Genomic DNA, 22,273 nt, shown 5'->3' with positions numbered 1-22,273 from the left:
TTGCTGAGGGGTTCATTAAAGTGTTGAGGCTAGCTGCAAACCTGCAGTCCTCCTTTCTCAGCCTCCCAAGTACAGGGATTACAGGCATGCCTGGCATGGCAGAGAGTGTGTGTGTGTGTGTGTGTGTGTGTGTGTGTGTGTCTGCGTGTCTGCGCGCGCACGTGTTTGCACACACTTATTACTATAGGTGGAACCCGGGGGCCTTCTACCTTCTGTCTATACCCCCAGACCTAATTTAGTTTTTATTTGGAAACAGGGTCTCTCACTAAGTTGCTGAAGGCCTCAGTAAGTTGCGGAGGCTGGCTTTGAACTTGAAATCCTTTCTTAGCTTCCTAAGTACTGGGATTACAGGTGCCCACCAGGCCTAATATATGCCACATTTTTTTTTTTTTTTTTGGTGGTACTGGGGTTCCTGGAAGCCCTTCTACCTCCGGGCTACACTCCCAGACCTATTTTTACATTTTTATTTGGAAACAGGGTCTCCTAAACCAGCGCGCGCGGCTGGCTTCTAACCTGCACGATCCTCCTGTCTCTGCCTCCCAAGCGCGGGGATTACAAGCGTGCGCCACCACGCCCGGCTATATGCCACATTTTTAAGAGAAAAACAGATTCTAGAAAGGCGGTATGTGTAAGAGGATCCCTTGGTATTAAAGTGTATTTTCTCATCCGAGCTTCTGCAGGTAAAGTGAGAGCCTGAGATGATGGGGTCGCAGGATCACCAGAAGGTTGTCCGGGATGTTCCCGATGATGGACTTAGGACGATTTTAGCTTTCTTTTCTCTTTCTCTGTCCATATAGATCTGTGTACATGTGGGTGTGTGCTCAAAGGTGGTATATATCACTTTCATTTTTATTTTATTTTGTGTGGTGCTGGGAATCCAACCCAGCACCTCATTGTGTGCTGGGCAAGTGCTGTAGCATTGAGCTACATCCTCAGCCCAAACAGGTATCACTTTTAAAATTGAAATATCTTAAGTAGAGCTGGGCGTGGTGGTGCACACTTGAAATCCCAGTACTTGGGAAGGGAAGCCGAGATGGAGGATCACAGGTTCAGAACCAGCCTTAGCAAATTAGCGAGGCCCTCCTCAACTTAGTGAGAATCTGTTTCAAAAAAATGAAATAAGGCTGGGTGTGGTGGCGCACGCTTGTCATCCCAGCACTCGGGAGGCTGAGACCTGGAGGATCGCGGTGTGCGGACAGCCTCAGCTACTTAGTGAGGCCCTCTGCAACTCAGTGAGACCCGGTTTCAAAATAAAGAATAAAAAATAGGGCAGGGGGTGTAGCTCGGAGGTCGAATGCCCCTGGGTTCCAATCCCAGACCCGCAAAAAAAAAAAAAAAAGAAAAGAAAGAAAGAAATAAGGGCTGGGAGTTTAAAAAGGAAGGAAGAAAAGAACATCTTAAGTCAATTTTGGAGAGGAGGAAAGAACAGAAGGCAGTTGGAATATATAGTAGGTAAGGAGTGTGGAGACTTAAAACTAAGAGTCCACAAAGAGCATCCCTGACTCCTTTACGTGTGTGTGTGTGTGTGTGTGTGTGTGTGTGTGTGACACACACGCCTTCCATGGGGAAGGGAGACCTGCCCATGCTTTTCAGGAGAGCTGTGACCTTGAGCTAGCTGAGTGGGTGGCTGTGATCCAGTGACTGGGCGGGGCTGACCCAGTTCTGTTTTTGCACCTGGTGCAGTTGTACCTCTTGCATGTATATTTGCTCTGCTGGCTGTAGCAAGGTCATGGACTTGCTCTACCAGTTGAACATTTCCCCTGCTAGTAAAATTTCTTCATGGCATTGCTCTGTAATCCCATCTCAGGGCCGCCTAGAAGAATTGGTTTGGGTTGGCCTAAATCCAGACCCATAGAAGGCAAGACTTTTGTAACCAGTTAGCTGGAATCATCTTAGACGAGGAAAGGTGGCCCTTTTTTTTATATACTTACTTGTGAAGTTTCTGGGATTTCTACCTTATCTTTCCTGCTCTCTATTTCTCAAGGGCACAGCCTGCTTGCTCTGTAATTTTCGTTTCTTGGTGCTTTTCATTGTCTAATTCAGTCATAGAGACGGCCTTTACAAAGTAAGCAGGGACAGAAAACGATGGTATGAATACACAGTTTTTGTTTTCTCAAGCAGAACTGGTTCTTCAGTGTCAGAGGGAAGCTTTCCATGGCTGCAGGGTGTTGGCGGTGGCACGGGCATAACCTCTGGGCTGAGCATCCTCCATTCCCTCCCTTGACAGTTCGTTCCTGTAGCGGAGGGAATCATTCTGGATGTGTAGTTGAGCTGCTTGTTACACAGGCTGCTTGTTACATATTCAGCAAAACCATGGACTGAGAGCTTTGCTTTTGGTGAAACCTTCCAAATACCCAGGATATCATGACTTGACCATCATTCTGTGCCCGAGCTCAATTTTTACTAGTGTTTTCTTGGTTTGTTTGAACTTTGAGACAGTAAAGAATGCTGACGTGAAAATCCTTCTTTTAAGCTAAACATGACAGCCTTCTCCTGTACTCCTAGTACTTGGGAGGCTGAGACAGGTTGATTGCAGAATTGAGGCCAGCTCAGCAGCTTAGCAAGGTCATGAGTCAAAAAAGAACTGGAGGGTTTAGCTTGGAGGTAGAATGTCCCTGAGTTCAGTCGTGTGTGTGTGTGTGTGTGTGTGTGTGTGTGTGTGTGTGTACACATACATATTTATAAACGCACACATTTTTCTTTTCATTGTGCAGAAATTAGGACACCTGGGAAGGTCAGTGGGCTCCTTTTTTCTTTCCCCTACCTTTGGTCACATCTTTTGAAAGCCTGGTCACATTGATAGGCTGGCTTCTGACACCAGTTTGGATGAACTTACTATAAGTACACAGGTATCCCATGGGCTACCATTGGGAAAATATAGTAGGGGGCTCGCAATCTCCGGATTGAAATGATCAGGTGCCGTTAAACCGGGTAGATTTTCCAACCCATTCAACTCCTTACTGTTTTTTATTAAGTAACCAGTGAAGTGTGCAGTTGTGCCTTTGCGAGGGGGCTGGGGGGCCTCCCAAGTGAGGGAGTAAGGGAGGGACCCGAGTGTGGAAGGATGAAGTTGTACCCTTTTGAACTGATGGTGAAGTATTCTAAATTCGTGTTTGGCTTTGTCTTTATAGACTGAAATCGCCAAGAGATTGAATACGATATGTGCACAGGTCATCCCATTTCTGTCTCAGGAAGTAAGTAAAACTGTTCAGCTGTTAAAGTGCAATTGCGTTGCTTCTCTGTTTGCAAATTAGCTAGTTTTAAGATGTTAATTTTATCACAAGGAACAAGTGTGAAGAACATCTGTTACAGTTTTGAAGTGTATAGCTCCCCGTCTGACACATTTGAGGGCTCACGTGGAAGCAGGGACAGTAGTTCACCCTAGATTAATTTTTTCTTATGGAAGACTGCAGAACGATTTACTGAGCTTCTGTTCACTCTGAGTACGTAAGCTTGAGAGCTACTGATGGTTCAGGTACTCTCTTTTATCTTTTGAGTGCAGAGCTTTCCTTCTGCTGACTCTAAGGTAGATCCATCAGGGTCCCTGCTATGAAGCAGCTTCTTCGTTTGCACTTGGATATCAAGTTGGTTGACAGAATACTTTTCATGAAGAAGTCGACGATAATAGTCATGAGGATAAAGTAACGTCACGTTATGCGGCTTACTGAGTCATACACCTGGCTAAGCCATTACAGTTAGGTTCAACCTCGTTGAGGTTTACCTTAATACTTTGAGATGGAAAGCTCTTTATATGAGTAATCTGTATATTTTAGTTTTGCTTTGGAATTTTGCCTGCCTTTTGGACACAGGCTCCTTCCTAAATGCGGTGATGACGGTATCTGAGGCAGGGTGAAAGGCTTATTGGCCTGGGAGTACCCAGCAGGGCTCCATCAGCACCCGCTGCTCTGTTGCTCATTGGCCAGCCTTTACAGTCTGGTTGTTAGGCTTAAGTGATCTTGGGACTCTCATGCCTCTGACTTGTGGCTGTGTTTTTGTTTGTGGGTGGGTTGGAAAGCGTGCAGGGTAAGTTCCCATCCCGGGAACCAAGGGTGGGTCCTTTCTTTGCCAGAGTGAGAAATCTGAAGGCTAAAAGAACAAAAGGAATTCCTAGGATCTCCACAAGCTGATCAGTTGAGATTTATTTATTAGAGAAGTGATTATGGACTTCATATTAAATTTTCAATATTTAAATGGGTGTTTTAAAATCATCAAGAACTTTATCTGCCCAAATTTATCATTGCAAAGCTCTTCTTTTTTTGGGGGTGTGGGGGGGTTCTGGGATTCTGAACTCAGGGGCATTCTGCCTCTGAACTGCATCTCCATTCCTATTTTGTTATTTTTTTAAATTTTGAAGCAGGTCTTACTAAGTTGTGGAGGGCCTCACTAAGTTGCTGGCACTGCCCGTGAACCAGTGACCCTCCGATCTCCAGTCTCTCAAGTACTGGGATTACAAGCATGTGCTACGATGCCTGACTGGCAAACTCCTTCTGTCGACCGGGGCGTCTTCCAAATCCCAACTTCTTTATTGTCTTAAATCCTGAAGTTACTATTCTTTCTGTTATTTTTGGCTTTCTACTATTCTAAGCCAAAAATTACCATCAGTAGTGAAGTGGTAACTGGTGCCCTTTAGAAATAAAGGGAGGCTGGATGTGGTGGTGCAAGCTTGTAATCCCAGCATTCGGGAGGCTGAGACTGGAGGATCAGAGTATCACAGTTCCTCAGTTATTTCCCCAGACCCCCCCCCCAAAAAAAAAAAAAAATCTCAGCCACTCTGGAGGCTGAGGTTGGATTGCAAGTTTGAGGCTGGCTTGGATAGCTTAGCAAGATCATGCTGGACATGTAGTTTGGTAATAAAGTGCCCTGGGTTCTATCTTCAGTTCTGGGGGTGGGGGGTGGGATGGAAGAGAAGAGCACCATTTTGGTTTTTCTTTTCCTATGTTTGTAAAAATACCCAACAAAACATGTGCTTGAGAAAGTAATTAAGTTCTGTATTTCCGCCTGCACTGCGTGTAGCATTTGTCTTTTTGTTGTTGAGGTGCACAGGAAAGTTCTTGGCTATTGCTGACCATTTCTTGTCTTTGTTTTCAAAGCATCAACAACAGGTGGCCCAGGCGGTCGAACGTGCCAAACAGGTGACCATGGCCGAGTTGAATGCCATCATCGGGGTACGTGGCCTGCCAGGGCTACCTCCTACAGTGTGTATAACCAGCTTTCATTTCTTAATAGTTTGATGTCTTAATGTGTGTCTGTATGAGATTGTGTAGCTTAATGTTGACCTGTCTGCTAAAGGAGGGTGGAAGGGGTTTGGGTGGGTGCTGAGAAGCACAGGGGAAGAGGCTTAGCATAAGGAAGGTTAGAGGAGAAACATTTTAGGATGGGGAGAGCAGTAAATCTGCTTTTCAGTGGGAAAATAAATGTGGTTGATCCTGTGGCACTCTCACCACGGCTGCTCCACTGGGTGAGTAGAAGCTTTAGGTGAGAGTGTTAAAATACTTTTTTTGCTTCTGTCTCCCAGTGTTCCACCACAGTGAGGTCAGGCCAGGTCTCTGAATTAATCATTTCGTGGAGTTAGTTCTCTTTGCTTTTGCCCTGTACTTTCTAGGGCATAACTGTTTGCTCCTTTGCTTTTTTGTGCCTCTTTCGTGAGCTCGTAAGTGGCCCGCCAGTGAGGGGACCGCTCTCTTGCCCTGGAAGAAGTGTTCATTGTCTGCCCCAGTGCTGGCTACCCTTTCAGCAGGTTCCTGCACTCTGCCCGTGACTGGTTGTCAGTCACAAGTTACTGGCTCCGGCATTCAGGAACCTGGTGACCTCTGCATGAGTTCATCCCTCCACCCACCGTGGGACGGGCTGGTTCTCATGTGCTCCGCCCAGGCCAGACTAAGGGAAAGGAGGGTCTGTTCTGATTTTATTCATATGTGAGTGCCTTGAGCGGATTCAAATCACTCATTTATCAATTTATGTTAATTGCTTGTGAGAAGATGCCCTGCTGGTCTTTCTAGTTCCCTCAGACACTTTGTAATGATAATTAGACATGCTGCTGGACGGATTAAGAGTGCCATAGTCCAATGACGCCACAAACAATGGGACCAGTTAATCCATCAGGGCTTAAAATTACATCCCAACTGGAGATGGTGAAAAAACATAAGAGCCAGGGAGGATTAAAGAGTGAGCCTCAGCTTGAAAACTCTCCTTTCATCAGCTCTCAATTGCAGATCTGCAGTTGGGTTGCCCGTGGTAAGCTATTGGCAGTCAATTAGGTGAAATAAACTGGGAGGGTGACCTTCATTTCCTTTTAATAGCTTTTTCCTCCCCGAAATGGGGAGCTTCAGTGGATTTTCAGCTTAAATTTTATTCAAGCTGCTTTATTACACTTGACAGCTTAGCTCTGCATAAACAATTCTCCCTCCTCCTCCCCCAGAGCAGGCTCTGCCTTTCGTCCCCTTCAGTATCACATTTTTGACTGTTACTTAGTGGGCTCTCTAATCACATTCAGCAAAAAACACAATTACATCTGCATTTGTCTGCTGCCTTCTGTACCCTCTTCTTGTGTAATGAATTGCTTTATTTTAGAGATCAAATCAAATATTCACTGGTACTTTTGCATGTACTGTGTTTGATTAGCAAAGACTAATAGCGAATTGTACTTGTAGCTCGAGCACGGAATTTTTTAACCCAAATGAATGAGGATGGAGAAGCCTGTTTTGATGAAAGGAAAACATATGCAAAGCAGTCCTCAAGTACCCAGTTCAACTTTGCAGAACATGTTTGTTTTTTGATAGGCTCTACGTTTTTACATGTAATTTTTCCAGTGGTAAAATCTTACATTTAAATGATCAGAAGGACTGCCCCGGCCCCGTGAATCTCCTTTGGACCTATATTTTAGAAAGAAGGAAATTACATTAACCACATGTTCACAGGTAATGCCCCCTTTGAGTCCAAGCAGAAAATAAAAACTAGTCATTTTCGAGCACAGATGAATCGCTAATTTTATGAATGGCTTTAGTCCAGGAAAAAAAATATTGTTGAGATTATAGAGGCACATTAGCTCTTAGAGCGAAGCAGCAGTAACCAGATTAGTGAGTCGGGTCCAGCCCAAGATGTCTGGCCCTTGTGTGTCTAAAGCATCCCGGCATGGGGAGTTTTGATCACTGAAGTTTTTGGATCAGTACGTTATGTCAGAAGAGTCTCTTAATGTTTGCAGTGATCAATAATTATACCACACTGTGAGTTTCATGCTTTAGCAAATGCTGGGGTTTGGCTCGAAACGAATTGTGTGCATCCTGGAAAATCGAAGTAGCATAAGATTGGGTGGACAGTTCAGTGGACCTTTGCACCCTTCATTGAATATGCAGTGTGTCAGCCTGGCCCCGAGGGAGGAGGTGCCGGGAGACTGTCTGTTCCTACAAGCAGCAGCTGCACGCAGAGTAAATGCAGCCTGGCTTGATAGCAGCTGTCAGTATTGTTCAGGGACCAACTTAGGGTAGAGAACAATGGGAGAGGCCACGCTCTTAGTCTGCATCGACTTTCAGGCTAAGAAAAGAAATAGTAATTTAACGGTTTAGACATCTATTACTAGTGTGAAAGATCATGAAAGGGTACCCTTTAAAATGTAAATGAGCCGAAGCATTCTCATTCCTGTTAAGGTACAATCAAGGCGTGGACTGCTTGCTTGGCAGGGCTTAAGATATTTCTCTTTAGCGAACCTGGGAAAAGTGAAATCTTCTCAAGCCCAGCAAGCCGGCTCCTGGCGAGCCCATCTGTGTCCAGGCCCGCAGGTGCTCTTTTAGAGGGAGAGAGCAGCCATGCCCTCTCTTGTCCTGTGTCCTTGTGGAGGAAATCAGTGGTGCCCACTTCTCACCAGCAGAGAAATCTTAGCTTTTTGTCTCACAGAAAATACTGAAGTTCAGTTTTTACAGAGTGCTGATATTTAAGAGTTAATTTTCTTACCTGATATTTGGAGAAACGACCATTTTTTCCCTCTGCTACTGGGATTGAACCCAGGGATGCGCTTCTACTGAGCTATACTCTCCAGGCTCTTGACTCGTTTTCATCAATGAAACGTGAGCAGTCATGACCAAAGCAGAGTCTTCCACAAGGTCAGACAGCTTGGGTTGACGACCTCTTGCGCGCATGCGCCCTCCCGCCTGCCCGGCCGCCTTCCTTCCTTCTTTCCTTTTTCTTTTTCTTTCTTACTTTGCCATATTAATAATGTGACTGAGCCAGTACTGCTGAGAGCTGCACCTCCAGCCCTTTTTGTTTGTTATTTTGAGACAGAATCTCACTTTGTTACCCAAGCCGGCCTTATACTTGAAGTTTTCCTGCCTAAGCCTCCCAAGTTGCTGGTGTCATTGTGACCAGCTCAGTTTTCTTTTTTAAAGAGAACAATTGAGTAGTTGTTTATTCTAACCACTTGTTGCCCTTATTCATGGTGTTTGTGGTCTTGTGTGTGTGTGTACATTTGTGTATATGTACACATTGTGTGCGCATGCGCGCACACACACATTCAACATTGTTTACATGATGTTGTCTTGGACAAAAAGCATGGGTCCAGTATCAGGTGGTCTTGGATAGGATGGATGCTTGGCTGTCACTTACTACCGTTGTGACCTTATACAGTTGACCTCTGCCTGGGACCCCATCTGTAGGTGGGTAATAGATTTACCTTGGTGGATTTTTGTGGTAATAGACTTACCTTGGCTGGCCGCCTTCACACTCAGCACGCGGTCCCAACCCCATGCACTGCATTTTGGCCAGCCTCGTTCTCAAGATGCCTATAATAGCAGATCTGTGGGTCCAGTTGGGCAAGTCCTTGCAGCACAGCTGCCCTAACAACAGGTCACCTCTTCTTTTGCCTTTTCTAGTGGTTTTCATGGATGTGGGGGTTTGAGATTCGACCCAGCCAGATGCTCCGCTCCTGCCATTAGTCGTCATGCATGAATGCCTTTTAATAAGGACACGGCAGTGAAAAGGCAGTGCCATTTAGCGTTTGATGAGCAAACTTTAAAGTTCCAAATCGAGAGGAAAAAGTTAAGTTTGGAGAACAGATGGAGACAGAATTGAGGGCAAAAATATGACATAAGACATTGTTGGTTTCCTTATTCCACCTGAAGAAGGGGTGGGTTCAGTGGGGACGGTGCCTTTGCTGCCTCTGAGAGGTCCGTAGACTCTTGTCATGGAGTTGGAGGAGGAGTTCGGATGGATGGCCAGCTAGATGACTGGTGGAGATTGTCCTTCCTGCCTGCAAATTGCCAGACTTGGAGAAGTGGCCTCGGTGCCGACACTTAGGTATAAGAAAACTGGAGCAGTTTTCCCATATCACTTTTACCTTTGTCCTTTGGGAACTTGGAAAATTTGGGGTTCATCTAGGCAAACTTGTGTTTCTTTCTCATTTATTTGCATGTAGTTTGGCTTATTTTCCCTGAATATAACATCTCTCCGAGCTTCCGGTGGCTCCCATGGTTAGATTTGTCTATGACTACTTCATAGACACATTTGTAACTGTGCTTTCAGAGAATTTAGTATGAGATAAAGCAGCGCAGGGCAGTGTGTGCTGTCTGACTGTGTGTTTGTGGAGGCCAGCACCCTGAGTGTAAGCGCCCAGTATATTTTCAGGAGGTGACTGTGTCCTAAGAGATTGAGTTGTAGACCTAAAGGGCTCTCCACTGTTGCATGAGATGATTGGTTTAAGGATTAGCAAAATGTTGGATTATTTTCTCCTCTGGCTCTAGCTGTCAGCTATCTATGGGATTGTAGTGTGTGAAGTTTAAGAGGATGAGGTTAGCCTCTTATTTTTATGAGTATGCAGCTAATCCCTGGAAAGCCCATCAATAACCCAGCTGTAAGTTTCTTTATAAAACAAATTCACCCAAGGAGAATAATGCGGATCTTGTTACCAAGAGAAGACTAAAGGGCTACAGTAAACATGGATCTTGTAGCTCCACCAACTTCTGTTTAGTGACATACCTTTCACAGCCTAGTCGTCTTATTAAATTTCCAAAGGGAAAGAGCAGTGTCATAGGGGAGTCTTCTGTGCAGCATCTTTCTCCTTTGGCTAAATTAATACCTAAAAATTTCTTACAGAGAATACAAGTAGGTATCTTTGATGAAAGCAGGTTTTGGCCTTTTGGATTCTCCTAGTCATCGTGTCTTTTAACAGAAGAGTTCCTAGAGTATTCTTTTCAATTTTCATTCAGTTCTTTGGAACAAGACATTTTGTATTTTCCTTCTTTTTTTTCAGAGGGAGAGAACACTAGACTTGAAAGTAGAATGTCCCACTTTGTGGTTTATTTTTATTGAGATATAATTAGTTGCATACCATTAAGTCTTTTCTTTTAGCTTGCAATTCAGGGTTTTTTGGTGTATTCACCAACTTGTGCAGCCATCACCATCTATTTCTAGAAACGTGTTTCCCTCAAAGAAACTTCCCACACCCCTCCTCTAACCCTCTGCAACAGTCTGCTTTCTATCACTGGATTTACCTATTGTGGACATTTTATATATGCAAAATAAGATTTATTGCATTTCGGGGGGAGGGCACAAGCACCGTGTGAATGTATGCCATTTTCAGTATGATCCACATAAAAATAAAATAATAAGCCGGGTGTGGGGGCGCACGCTTGTAATCCCAGCATTTGGGAGGCAGAGACCAGAGGATCACGGTCATGGACAGCCTCGGCTACTTAGTGAGGCCCTCCGCAACTTAATGAGACCCTGTTTCAAAATAAAGAATAAAAAATGGGGTAGGGGGTGTAGCTTGGAGGTAGAATGCCCCTGGGTTCCATCCTCAGACCCCCCCCCCACAAAATAATAATAATAATAATAAAAAGATTTATCGCTTCTGTTTTAATAAGTAATATTTTATTGCATCAACATATACTATTGTTTATCCACTTGTAAGTTGATAAACATTTAGGTTGCTTCTGCTAGTTGGCTTTTATGATTAATCTTCCAGTGAGCGTTGTATTCAAGTTTTTCTGTGGACAAGTTTTCTTTTCTCTTGGCACTATACTAGGAGTAGAATTGCTTGGCCATATTACTTTTTTTTTTTTTTTTTTGAGATGGAATTGTTATGTTACTCAGGCAGATATTTCGTTCTGGGCTCAAGTGATCCTCCTGCCTCAGTCTCCTGAGTGGCTGGGGCTACAGGTGCTTCACACTGACCTGGCTAGTAACTTAACGAGCGGTCGCTAGGCTCTTGATTTCTAACATTACTACACTATATTTCCACAGAACATTTGAAAATTCTAATTTCTATGCATCTTTTTTTTTTTTTTTGGTACTAGAGGTTGAACCCAAAGACATTCTATCTTCAAGTTACACCCCCAGCCCTATTTGATTTATTTTGATTTATTTTTTTTTTGTGGTGCTGGAGATGGAAACCAGGGGCACTCTACCTCCAAGCTACACCCCCAGACCTATATTTTATTCCTTTTTTGAAAGAGGGTCTCACTGAGTTGCAAAGGGGCTCACTAAATAGCTGAGGCTGTCTGTGAACCACAATCTGCCTGTCTCAGTTTCTCAAATGCTGGGATTACAAGTGTTCACCACCACGCCCAGCCCTATTTTAATTTTTGTTTGTAAATAGTCTCACTAGGTTGCTGTCCTTGAACCTGCCATGTCTCAGCCTCGCAAGTACTGGGATAAGAGGTGTGCGTGTGTCACGATGCCTGGCTTCTCTCCATCCTTCTTCTACTTCCTGCCCATTATTTTTATTCTAGCCATCCTAGTGGGTGTGAGGTGGTATCATTCCTGTGGTTTCAATTTGCATTTCTCGATGGCTAATGAAGTCAAATATATGTTCCTCCAGTACCTGTGTGGTTTTTGAGGAAGACCTACCCAATACGGTTTTTAAAAACAATTCACACCAATAGGGTCTAGGGGCGCTGATGTTTGTCATAGCTGTGAGGGTCTGCAGGGAAGGCGGGCGAGCCTGGATAGAATAGCTAAAAGGCAGGTGGTAAAGATGAGCTTAAATCCTGTGGTGTAAGAGCGGAGTCTCCGCGCGGGCCTGCACGCCTCACATCAATTTTGTCATTTTTTTCTCTTGGTTTTTTAGGCCTATTGAGGTTTGTTGACAAATAGCAATTGTATTTAGTTAAAGTGTAAAGCTGGATATTTATACACACAGGCGCACGATCATAAAACACAAAACACACACACAGATCACCATAGTCAAGTTAGTTAGCACGGCTATCACGTCACCTCTGGTACTTCTTGGCCATCGTTTTTGTTCTAGCCATCCTAGCATGTGTGTGTGTGTGTGTGTGTGTGTGTGTGTGTGTGTTGAGGACACTTAAGATCTACCCTCTAGCTGGGCATGGTGGCACATACTTGCAATCCTAGTACATGGGAGGCTGAGACGGTATCACAGTTTCGAGGCCAGCTTCAGCAATAATTTAGCTGGACTCTTAATTCAAAATGGATGGATGGATGGATGGATGGATGGATGGATGATGGCTATGGCATAGTGCTGTGCCCCTGGGTTCAATCTCCATTAACCAAAAAACAAAAAAGATGGCACATACAGATGCGCTCATCGGTATTTCCTTCTGAATCTGCCATTTAGCATCATGCCCTTGAGGTTTATCCACATTGTCACAGTGGTAGAATTCCCAGCCATTCAAAGGTTGAATAGTAATTGTGCACACGTATGTTTTTTTATCCATTGATTTATCCATGGACCGTTTCCATTTTTTTTTTTTTTTTCCTTTTTACTTTTTGTGCTATTAGGGATTGAACTCGGGGGCATTCTTCTTCTGAGCTACACTATTTTTTGACTTTGAAACAGGCTCTTGCTAAGTTGCTAAGGGTGGCCTCAAACCGGTGATCCCCTATCTCAGTCTCCCAAGTGTTGGGGTTACAGGCTTACACCTTACTGGCCATTATTATGTCTTTTGAGAAATGTCTGTCGGGATGTTTGGCCTCTTTTGGTGGTGGTGGGGACAGGGGCTGTGTTACAGATGAAACTCGGCAAGCACTCTTAACACTGAGGTATGTCCCCACACATACTTTTTTTTTTTTTTAATAATAGCACTGGGGAATTGAACCCAGGGGCATTCTACCTCCAGCCCTATTTTATTTTCTTTATTTTATTTTATGGTACTGGGGATAGAACCCAGGGACCTTCTATCTCCACCCAGCCCTATTTTGTATCCTTTATTTGGAAACAGGGTTTCACTAAGTTGCGAAGGGGCCTCACTAAGTAGCTGAGACTGTGAAGCGTGATCCTCCTGTCTCAGCCTCCCAGATGCTGGGATTACAAGCGTGCCACCATGCCTGGATTTTACTTTTATTTTGAAACAGGGTCTTTCTAGGTTGATGAGAGGCTCACTGCTTCCTGATGCTGTCTTTGGACTTGCCATGTTCCTGTGTCAGCCTCCCAGTACTGGGATTTCAAGTGTGCCTGCCCTCCCCCCGGGCTTTACTCATCTTAAAATTGGAGTATTTTATTTTTTCCCCTCCTGTTGTTTGAGTTCAGATGTGTGCTTTGCAAATGTTTTCTCTTGCAGCCAGCATGTCATTTTCTGGGCACTTGTGCATTGAGATGAGGCCATTGTACTTTGTTTTTATTATTATCTTAAGTGACTGTAGAATTCTGGGCCAGGTGAGCAGTTTCTACCTGTGAGTCTCCCTTGCCCCTCTTCAGGAGAGGCCATTCACTGATGGGAACTTCCCGCCAGCTCTGGGCCAGTGTCCTCAAAATGCTGCTGCCAGAGACCCTGCCCACCCCCGTGCGCTTGTGCAGTGCAGTGTGCCGGTTCTCTTTCTTAAGATAAAAACTCTGTGTGATAAAAACCAGGGACTTAGCCGAACTCAAGGAAGAGTGACTTAGAGAGAACTGTCAGCAAGTGTTGCAGTTTACATTTCTGCCCCCTTTTTAAAGTGTTTACATACATGGGTGCTTTAAATGCCAGTTAGCCTTTGAGCTGCCATTTCGGGGCATGGTTTTCGGTCAGTTTAGCTCAAACTTGTAATTTTTGTGACAGTTTCTCCTGAGGTTATAGAGTGGGTACAATGCAAGTCCTTTCAGAGTAGGACATGGTGGTCACACATTTGTACTCCCAGGACTTGGGAGGTAGAGAATGGAAGGTTGCAGGTTTGAGGCCAGCCTCAGCAACTTTGTGAGACTCGGTTTCAAAATGAAAAATAAAAGGAACTGGGTTATAGCTTGGAGGTAGAACACCCCTGGGTTCAATCTCCATCCCAAACCCCCCAAAAAAGTTGATTGGGTGGTTGGTGTGGAGGTGAGCACCATCAGGTGGGCAAAACGTGGGCATTGCACTTCCTTTTCATACTCCGTGTCCTTCTCACATGTGTAGGCAGCTCTGGTAGTAAACGGTGCGCTACACCTGTGTTTTAGAAACCGAACTGTGGAAATGACCACACCATTCCGTCACAGCTCTGAGTGCAGACAGCAGAGTCGATCTCATGGTAGGAACATCAAGGCTGCACTAGGTGAAATGCAAGTTAACATTCCGAATGCATGGCCGCTGTTGGGCATGGTGAGGCTTCTTTATTCCTCGTGGGCTCTCGGTATCGTCGACTCAGGGTTCGGTGTTTGCTTCTCTTGCCTCACCCAGCCCGTTTCACATGGTATCGGTTCGAGCAAGTGCATTCATCTGTCCTCTAGCCCGGACCTTTTCAGAACCTCCTTCGAGGCCTGGAACTCTGTGAAAGCTCCCAGTGTACTTCTTTCCCACATTGCTTTGTACAAGATATGAAGGTGTGGTTTTTTTTTTTTTTGTTGTTGTTTTTGTTTGTTTGTTTAATTTCAAAATTGCTAGTGGAGTGTGTTTTAGGAAGGAGATGTTCCGTTTTTGGAGTTGCGACAGGGGACTCGGTTAGTGACGAAGGGACAGTCAAAGCCTGAATGCTGGGAAGTGATTTTATTTCTTAAACAGCAGTCTGGCACGTTCTGGGTGTACAGGGACACCGACTCGCCTGTAACGGGTCCCAAGTCCTGCCATCTTGACTGCAGTTTCCCATGCTCTGTGGGTAGCACCTTGGGTAGCAGTTGCTGGTCCTTGGTGGATCGCAGCTCTGTGCTGTGAGATGGTGAACCGCATCCTTGGCCTCTGCCCTGCCCTGCCCGCTACAGCCCCACTGCACCCCCCACCCCAGCGGCAGCCATAAGTGTCTCCAAAGGTTCCCAGCACAAGGAGGGACGGGGTGTAAAGAACCACTGGTCTAAATAGACAGACTGAGAAGCCACCACTCCCCATCAAACACGGTTTTCCTAGTAGCTACACAGACTTTTGCTTTGTGTCCTGCACTTTGTAAATCTTACAAGCATTGTCTTTAAATGTAGTTTTCTATCTGGGTGCTATGGCACATGCTTGTAATCCCAGTAATTGGAGATATAGATATATCTATATATCTATCTCTCCCTCTCTTTCTCTCTCTCTCTCTCTCCATATATATATATATATATATATATATATATATATATATACACACACACATATATACACATATACATATACATATACACATACATATATATATACATACACACACACACACACACACACACACACACACACATATATATATATATATATATATATATATATATATATATATATATATTCGATTTTACCTTGCTGTCAGATTGCAAAATGTCTTACAGTTTTCCAAATGGTAGGTGCGGAGTTTCGTCTACAGAGGATAGTTCTTGGATCCACTGGGCTTTTGCCTGGGTAGCAGTGTCTGTATCATTTTTGTCCTAAAATGGGAGTATGTAACTGGCACTCATGCATTCCCCTTGTGGTGGAGGTGGTGGGCATCACATTGTTTTGGGTAGGGTATGTTGTAAGAAAGCCTTCGTCCAAGGGCAGAAGGGGTAGGTGGCTGCCCTTTTGAAATTAGCTCTTTAGATACGGGCTCTCTTCATTTGAACAGTTTGTTTGTTTGTTTGTTTGTTTGTTTATTTAGTGGGTCTGAGGATGGAACCCAGGGGCATTCTACCTCCAAGCTACACCCCTGCCCTATTTTTTATTCTTTATTTTGAAACTGGGTCTCAGTGAGTTGCAGAGGGCCTCATTAAGTAGCTGAGGCTGGCTGTGAACCGTGATCCTCTGGTCTCAGTGTCCTTGAATGCTGGGATTACAAGCTTGGGCCACCACCCCCGGCTTAAACTTTTATTTTAAAGTGATGCTTTTAGGCTAGATGGTGAAGGTGGGTTTGTCCCCTTGGTATGTGGGATTACATGCTGTGCAGGGAGAGAATAGGAAGCCTCCAGTAGAGGAGACTGCTCTCCCTCTTTCCTGCTGGTGCTGGGAATATGACTGGCTGGGAGCTGCAAGAAAAAGTGCACTCTAGAACATTCTATGGAGTTTTTTTTTGTACTGGGGATAGAACCTAGGGACATTCTACCTCTGAACTACACACACAGCCCTATTTTTAAAAATATTTTTAAATTTAAAAATTTTTTTTTTATTGGTGCATTCATATATCATATTGAGGTAAAAAAAAAAGAAAAAAACTTGTGTGGACTGCATGTACACATCACCCGTTTAGCCCCTACCCAGTTCCCACCCCATTCCCTCCCCATCCCTCCTTCCCATGCTTGGCTTAGTGGTTGACTTCAGTATATTTAAGTACATTGTGTGTTTTAGAGATTTTCCTTCTTCCCCCCTCCCATCCCCTCATTTAGGTTGTCTTCTTTGCTCCTCTATAGGATTTTCTTTTTCATCTAGAGTTCCTCCTATGACCCATTTCTTCTTAGCTGAGTAAAGACTAGAAAACCTTCTTAAAAAACTCCATAGTGGGATAGGTACACTATGGAGTTTTTTAGAAAGTTTTCTAGTCCTTATTCTTGGCTCTGAACCCGGGGCCAGCCTCTTATCTTGGAGCCAGTCTCATCTGTGAAATGGGAGCCCAGTTTCTCTGAACCCTCCGAGCTCAGGTTGGAGAATGGACACAACGGCGCTCTTCCGGGGCCTGAGCACCGCCTGGCAGGTGGAGTGGAGCATGGAGGGTGACTCGAGCCATGCCACTCAGCTGCTGCTTAGTTCGTTCTAGTTTGAGAGGCACTAAGGATGAAAGAACCTGGTACCCGATTTCCTCTAATAACAGACCGAGCGCTGTTCCTCTGGGGGCCTTGGGCGGCCAGAGCAGGGTACAGTGGGAGGTGCACTGGCCCGTGAGGCTGTTGAACGGCCCTGGTGCTAGTTATTAGCCTAACTGTTAGGTTTGGCACATACATTACTTCACAGCTGTGGTGAAGCCCTGTGGTTTTGTAAGCTGGTCCTCTTTTCAGTCACGTAGCTGAGTCTGCTTGCCAGCGCCTCCTTTTGAATGGTAGCATCTTTGGGGGGATCTGTGCTTTCTTGTGTATCCAAACACCACCTGATAAGAGATTGCTTCCACTTCAACTCCTAGCTGCGATGGGCTCTTCTGCTGGCTCCCCTCTGGATTTTCGGAGGAGTGAGAATGCAGGGAGGGATGAGAGCAGTGTCCTCCACCCTGTGTTACATCCCTTCCCCTCTGCTTAGCCTCTCATCTTTTCAATCAGTGCCGTGCTTAATTACCCCGCGGCACCGGCTGTGTATGCATCACTGCCTCCCCCAGCAGCCGGACGTCGCGCTGACTCTCCACGTAATGATAGTAATTGCTGGGGGCCGACCTGCTCCTCAGCCTTCTCCAGCACATTTCTTATGGCAGGTGTCTAGTTCCTAATTAAGTGCTAATGAGCATGCCTAGTGGACCGTGGTGCCGCTGCCAGCTTCTTCAGTTTTATGTCTCACTATTGCTGAGCCCTTACGAGGTGACAGAGCAAGAATTAGTGTCTTTGGGATGACAAGAAGGTGATTCTACGTGTAAAGAAATTGTTATTATTGTGAATGGGTGGTTTCTAAATACTTTCCAAGAATACCATTGATATTGGTGCTGTCCATTCTGACCTCATTCCCCTTTCCTATTTTTCCATCTAATCTCAGCTAAAACAAATAGAAGTTTAGAGGAAGTAGATTCTTAGGGGTGCTTTTTTTTTTTTTTTTGTAAAGGTGCCAGGAGTGGTTGGAAGTTTATTCTAAAATCACAGCTGACACTGATTTTTTTTTGGGGGGGGGTATTATGGTGATTGAATTCAGAAGCTTTCTACCACTGAGCTACACCCCCAGTGTTTATTTTGAAATAGGGTCTCTAAGTTGCATAGGCTAGTTTTGAACTGCCACCCTTTGTATCAGCCTCCCAAGTACTAGGATTACGGCTGTGCGCCACCATGCCTGGCTATTTCTGAGTTTAAGATGGTATTTTTTTTTCTTACTCTTAAGTGGCAAGCATGGTTGAGACTCAGTTTATAAAAGTCAGTGTCTGGGTGGAAATTCTTGAAATTCTTGGTGTGAAGATTTTAATATATTCAGTACACGCAAGGGGGTGATAAATAAAACAAGTAATTGAGTCCCAGGGAAGGGAGCACAAATCAGAATCTTTAGAATTTTCTAACATACCTTAGAAATTGAACTTTAATCGTTCTTTACTGTCTCATAAAAGATGAGTTTCATGTTGGACAGCAGAAATGTGTACAGATTTACAGTGCAGGGCCCGTTTCTTGGATACTTTCTCATTTCATACATGCTTTTAAATATAATGAACGAGAGCGCAACGATTCTCTCTAATGTGAACAAAATTATAACTTCTGGAATGGGTTGAGTGGTGGAGGCCCGGAGCTGTAGTGGGAAGGGCCGTGGGGACGGGGACTGGAGCATCCCGCTGGAGTCCCAGCCGGTTCGGGAGAGTGCTCTCCTCTGCAGGGTTCTTCACTTCACTGGGTCTCAGGGGTTTTTAATCCGTGACATAGAAAGTGACTTTGGGGCGTAGGGCCTGGGAGAAAGGACTGGGTGAGCACAGCTTCCTCCCCGAGGCTTCTCAGCTGTCAGGAGCCCTGCTCCTAACCGCAGCTCCTCTTAGGGTACTGCAGAGCAGAGAGCAGCTGTGGGGTCACTGGCAGTGACTGTCTGCCCTGCTGCCTGGTGGCAAAACACAGGAGTTTACTCCGTGTCCCCCAGCCTCGCTTCCTCCTGACGCTCACACAAGGCCCTGGGTGGTGCTGCAGACGCCAGGAGGCTGGTCTTCCCTCTTTTGAGTTCTGCTCATTAAAGGTAAAGCTGTGGTTTTGTCTCCTCACACCACTGTGGTAAGTTAGTGCAGGAAGGGAGCATGAAACGCCGCCCCCCCCGGACCGGTGGAGGATGCGCTTACTACATTGTAGGTGCACATTAACCCCCCGCCCCGACTTAACCACACTGCTGTTGGGATTCGGCCTAAAATATGTCAGGGACATCCTGGATTTCATCCCTGGAGCCTCTTAGAGATGAAACTCGTGTGGGTGCTCACTAACTTAGCCCAACTTAATAAGCTCTCTGCTCGCGGGGTGGGGGAGTCGTGCTGGAAAGTGAGTGTGGGTCTGAGGGTTAGATCTCTGGGATGGTGGGGAGCAGTAACTGAAAGGGGGAAACTTTTGACAAATTGAAAGCAATAATCTCTCTCTTTTTTTTACCCTTTCCCTCTGTCTTCACTCCCTGTGTGTGTGTGTGTGTGTGTGTGCTCATCGACTTCTGTTCCTTGTACCCTCGCATGTCACGTCTAACTTCCCCTGGGTGACCCCCCCCCCCGCCTTCCCGCCCTCACCACCGTCCACAGCAGCAGCAGTTGCAAGCGCAGCATCTCTCCCACGGCCACGGACCCCCCGTCCCCCTAACGCCTCACCCTTCGGGACTGCAGCCTCCTGGCATCCCGCCCCTCGGGGGCAGTGCCAGCCTCCTGGCGCTGTCTAGTGCTCTGAGTGGGCAGTCTCACTTGGCACTGAAAGATGACAAGAAGCACCACGATGCCGAGCACCACAGAGGTGAGAGGCCGGGCAAACCCGATTAGGACTTTGCCCTCATACTCAGTGCTGCCGAGTTGTGCGCGTCGCGAACGAGAGCCCCAACCCATGCAGAGAGCAAAGAGTGAGATAAGAGGACCTGCCACAGAGCTCCCACTGACACTCGCCTCACCCAGGAGTGTGCAGGGTTTGCCGTGAGCGTCCAGGGGGCTCGCTCTCGCTAGATGGCAGGCATCTTGACATCTTGGCAGCTGGCTAGCTAATGCCAGTGGCCTGTACCATGTTATGGAAAACTGTTAACTGCTTAATTGGGTAATTTTCAAAGAAACCAATGTTGTTAAATGGGGCGAAATAAGAAGTTAAATTTGAAAGTGAATGTGTTCAAATGAAAGGTTGGATAATTGCATCTGTTACTACTTAGTTTCATAGGCTTTAATTCTAGTATGCATTAAATATTGGGCAAAATTGCACTTGACTAATTTTTTGAAGAAAAGTAATTTATTCTGTCAAGAAATAAAAAATAGGCTTTGTGTATGGTTAAACTGTAAATCTTATGTTTACAAAATACTGTAATTTTCAGGAAATCACTGTATTAGGAATGTGCAATGACTTATATAAATAAAAGCCATTTTTAAAACTGTTTGGGGCTTGTGTTCTAATTATTCCCCCCTTTTTTTTATTTCTGTCCTTGCCTCTGTGTCTGAACGGGCATGTCTGTGCGTTTCTTGGTAACCTCGGGAGCAGAGAGAGAGCCGGGCACCGTAAGTACTCCAGCGCCTGCTGTACACGAACACCGCCCACTGCCATGCGGCCCTTCCTCAAGCACAAACACAGGCAGACACGCACGCGCACCCCAGCCACCTGCCCTTTGCCCTGCCCTTTTTCTTTTAAAAACTGTTTGTCTTTTTTTTTTTTTAAATAACAAAGTTGTGTTAGAGTTGCATGATTGTGGCAATGAAGCCCTTTGCTGAAATTAATTGGAAATAACACTTTGGCCTTTGTCAGTCCTGGACCCATTTTAAACCTGTGTACGTCGTCACATGCTGAGTCTTGGTTTCGTGTCATTTAAGAGTATTAACTTTTTTTAATCTTGAATTAGCTTTGCAAGCAGGTCACCGTCTACATGTGAAGTTAGTAATGTCTTTCTACCTAAACCATCCGTTTTATGTGAATGCATCAGTTACTAGGTTTCCTTATCTCCTTTTCTTTGCATAATTATTCTTAGAGTGTGAACTTAAATTTATTTTCAGTCTTAGAACTAAACATATGAATATATTTTAAAACAAGAAAACTCAGTGGTACGGGGCTGTGTGCCTATCCAGTTCGTCTTTTTACCACCTATGTGGTGCCCATTTTATGTGACGCACATTTGGACTGTACCCGCATCTTCCAGTTAGCTGTGGGGAGACCTGTACTGAAAAAGCGCCTCTCAGATATTGCAAGTCAAATAAAGACAGAATTTGACCCCTGTTCACCTAGGATAGCTAGATTCTGCCCCCTTTCCTCTTCTTCCTGAACATACCAATATTTTGACCATCTGTAAACAGGGTAAAAAAAAAAAAATGGGACAGTGAACTTTTGAATTATTCTGATACTTGACCCCCCTCCCCCTTTGTGCGGTGCCAGAGATGAAACCCAGGGCCTTGAGTATGCTAGGAAAGCATCCTACCACTGAGTGGACCTCTAGCCCCATTCTAGCTCTTTTTTGTGTGTGTTTGTTTTTCGGTTAGACGTTTTGGGAGGAAGATACACAACTCTTTCCAATTTCAAAAGTTTAGCACTCCCTCCCCTTTCTTTGTAAAATAGTAGCTACTTTTCAAATTCTTTGAAGCAAATCTCAGTTGTGCTTCTTGTCTTGGAATGTGTTTGGAGTAGGGGCAATGATTAAAAGAACAGGCAGCTAGTTTTTAAATTCTAGCACTGTAAGTTTTCTCTGGAAAATATTTGGAGTGGGAAGAGAAGGATGAAAAGTTACCGCTAGGAAATAAACTACCCTGCACACAAAGTACCACTTTAAGTAAACTGGCTTTGATTTACGGAGGCGACCTTTATGTTTTGCAGTTCCAGTGTCCCTGTAGATCAGTGGAGTATCAAATTAAAAAACCTATCCTGGCTCAGAAAACACAGAGCAGAAGTTTTGTAGTGTGGGGAAAACCTCCCCAGCAGTTTTACTCTTTTAAACTTATTTCAGCTTCAAGACTTTATTTCTGGACTTCTTCTTCTTCTTCTTCTTCTTCTTCTTCTTCTTCTTCTCCTTCTCCTTCTCCTTCTCCTTCTCCTTCTCCTTCTCCTCCTTCCTCCTTCCTCCTTCCTCCTTCCTCCTCCTTCTTTCTCCTTCTTCCTCCTTCTTCCTTCTTCCTTCTTTCTTCTTCTTCTCCTCCTCCTCATTGGGGATGGAACCTCTGACCTACACCCTAGCTCTATTTTTTATATTTTTATTTTTGA

The 22,273-nt window shown here is 45.0% G+C and overlaps 1 protein-coding gene across 5 annotated transcripts in view; it reads left to right on the top strand.

The window, feature by feature from the left end:
- The window catches only part of LOC308272683 (transducin-like enhancer protein 1), a gene marked incomplete at both ends in the record, with an annotated part of 97,242 nt that overhangs the window by 30,938 nt on the left and 44,031 nt on the right, over positions 1-22,273 (top strand). For 2 of the 5 annotated variants that reach the window (XM_080709586.1, XM_080709584.1), the window contains 4 exons: positions 3,132-3,194; positions 5,091-5,165; positions 19,645-19,849; positions 20,573-20,589. In XM_080709586.1, the coding sequence (XP_080565712.1) occupies positions 3,132-3,194; positions 5,091-5,165; positions 19,645-19,849; positions 20,573-20,589 (360 nt within the window). Of the gene's footprint in view, positions 1-3,131; positions 3,195-5,090; positions 5,196-19,644; positions 19,850-20,572; positions 20,590-22,273 lie in introns of all 5 variants that reach the window. The other 3 variants (XM_080709585.1, XM_080709583.1, XM_080709587.1) reach the window with 3 other exon arrangements.

Source organism: Muscardinus avellanarius (genome assembly GCF_963383645.1).
Source record: "Muscardinus avellanarius genome assembly, chromosome: 13".
In the NCBI taxonomy this organism is placed as follows: domain Eukaryota; kingdom Metazoa; phylum Chordata; class Mammalia; order Rodentia; family Gliridae; genus Muscardinus; species Muscardinus avellanarius.
The sequence above is the reverse complement of the archived record's forward strand: the minus strand, read 5'-3'. Positions and strand labels throughout refer to the sequence as shown.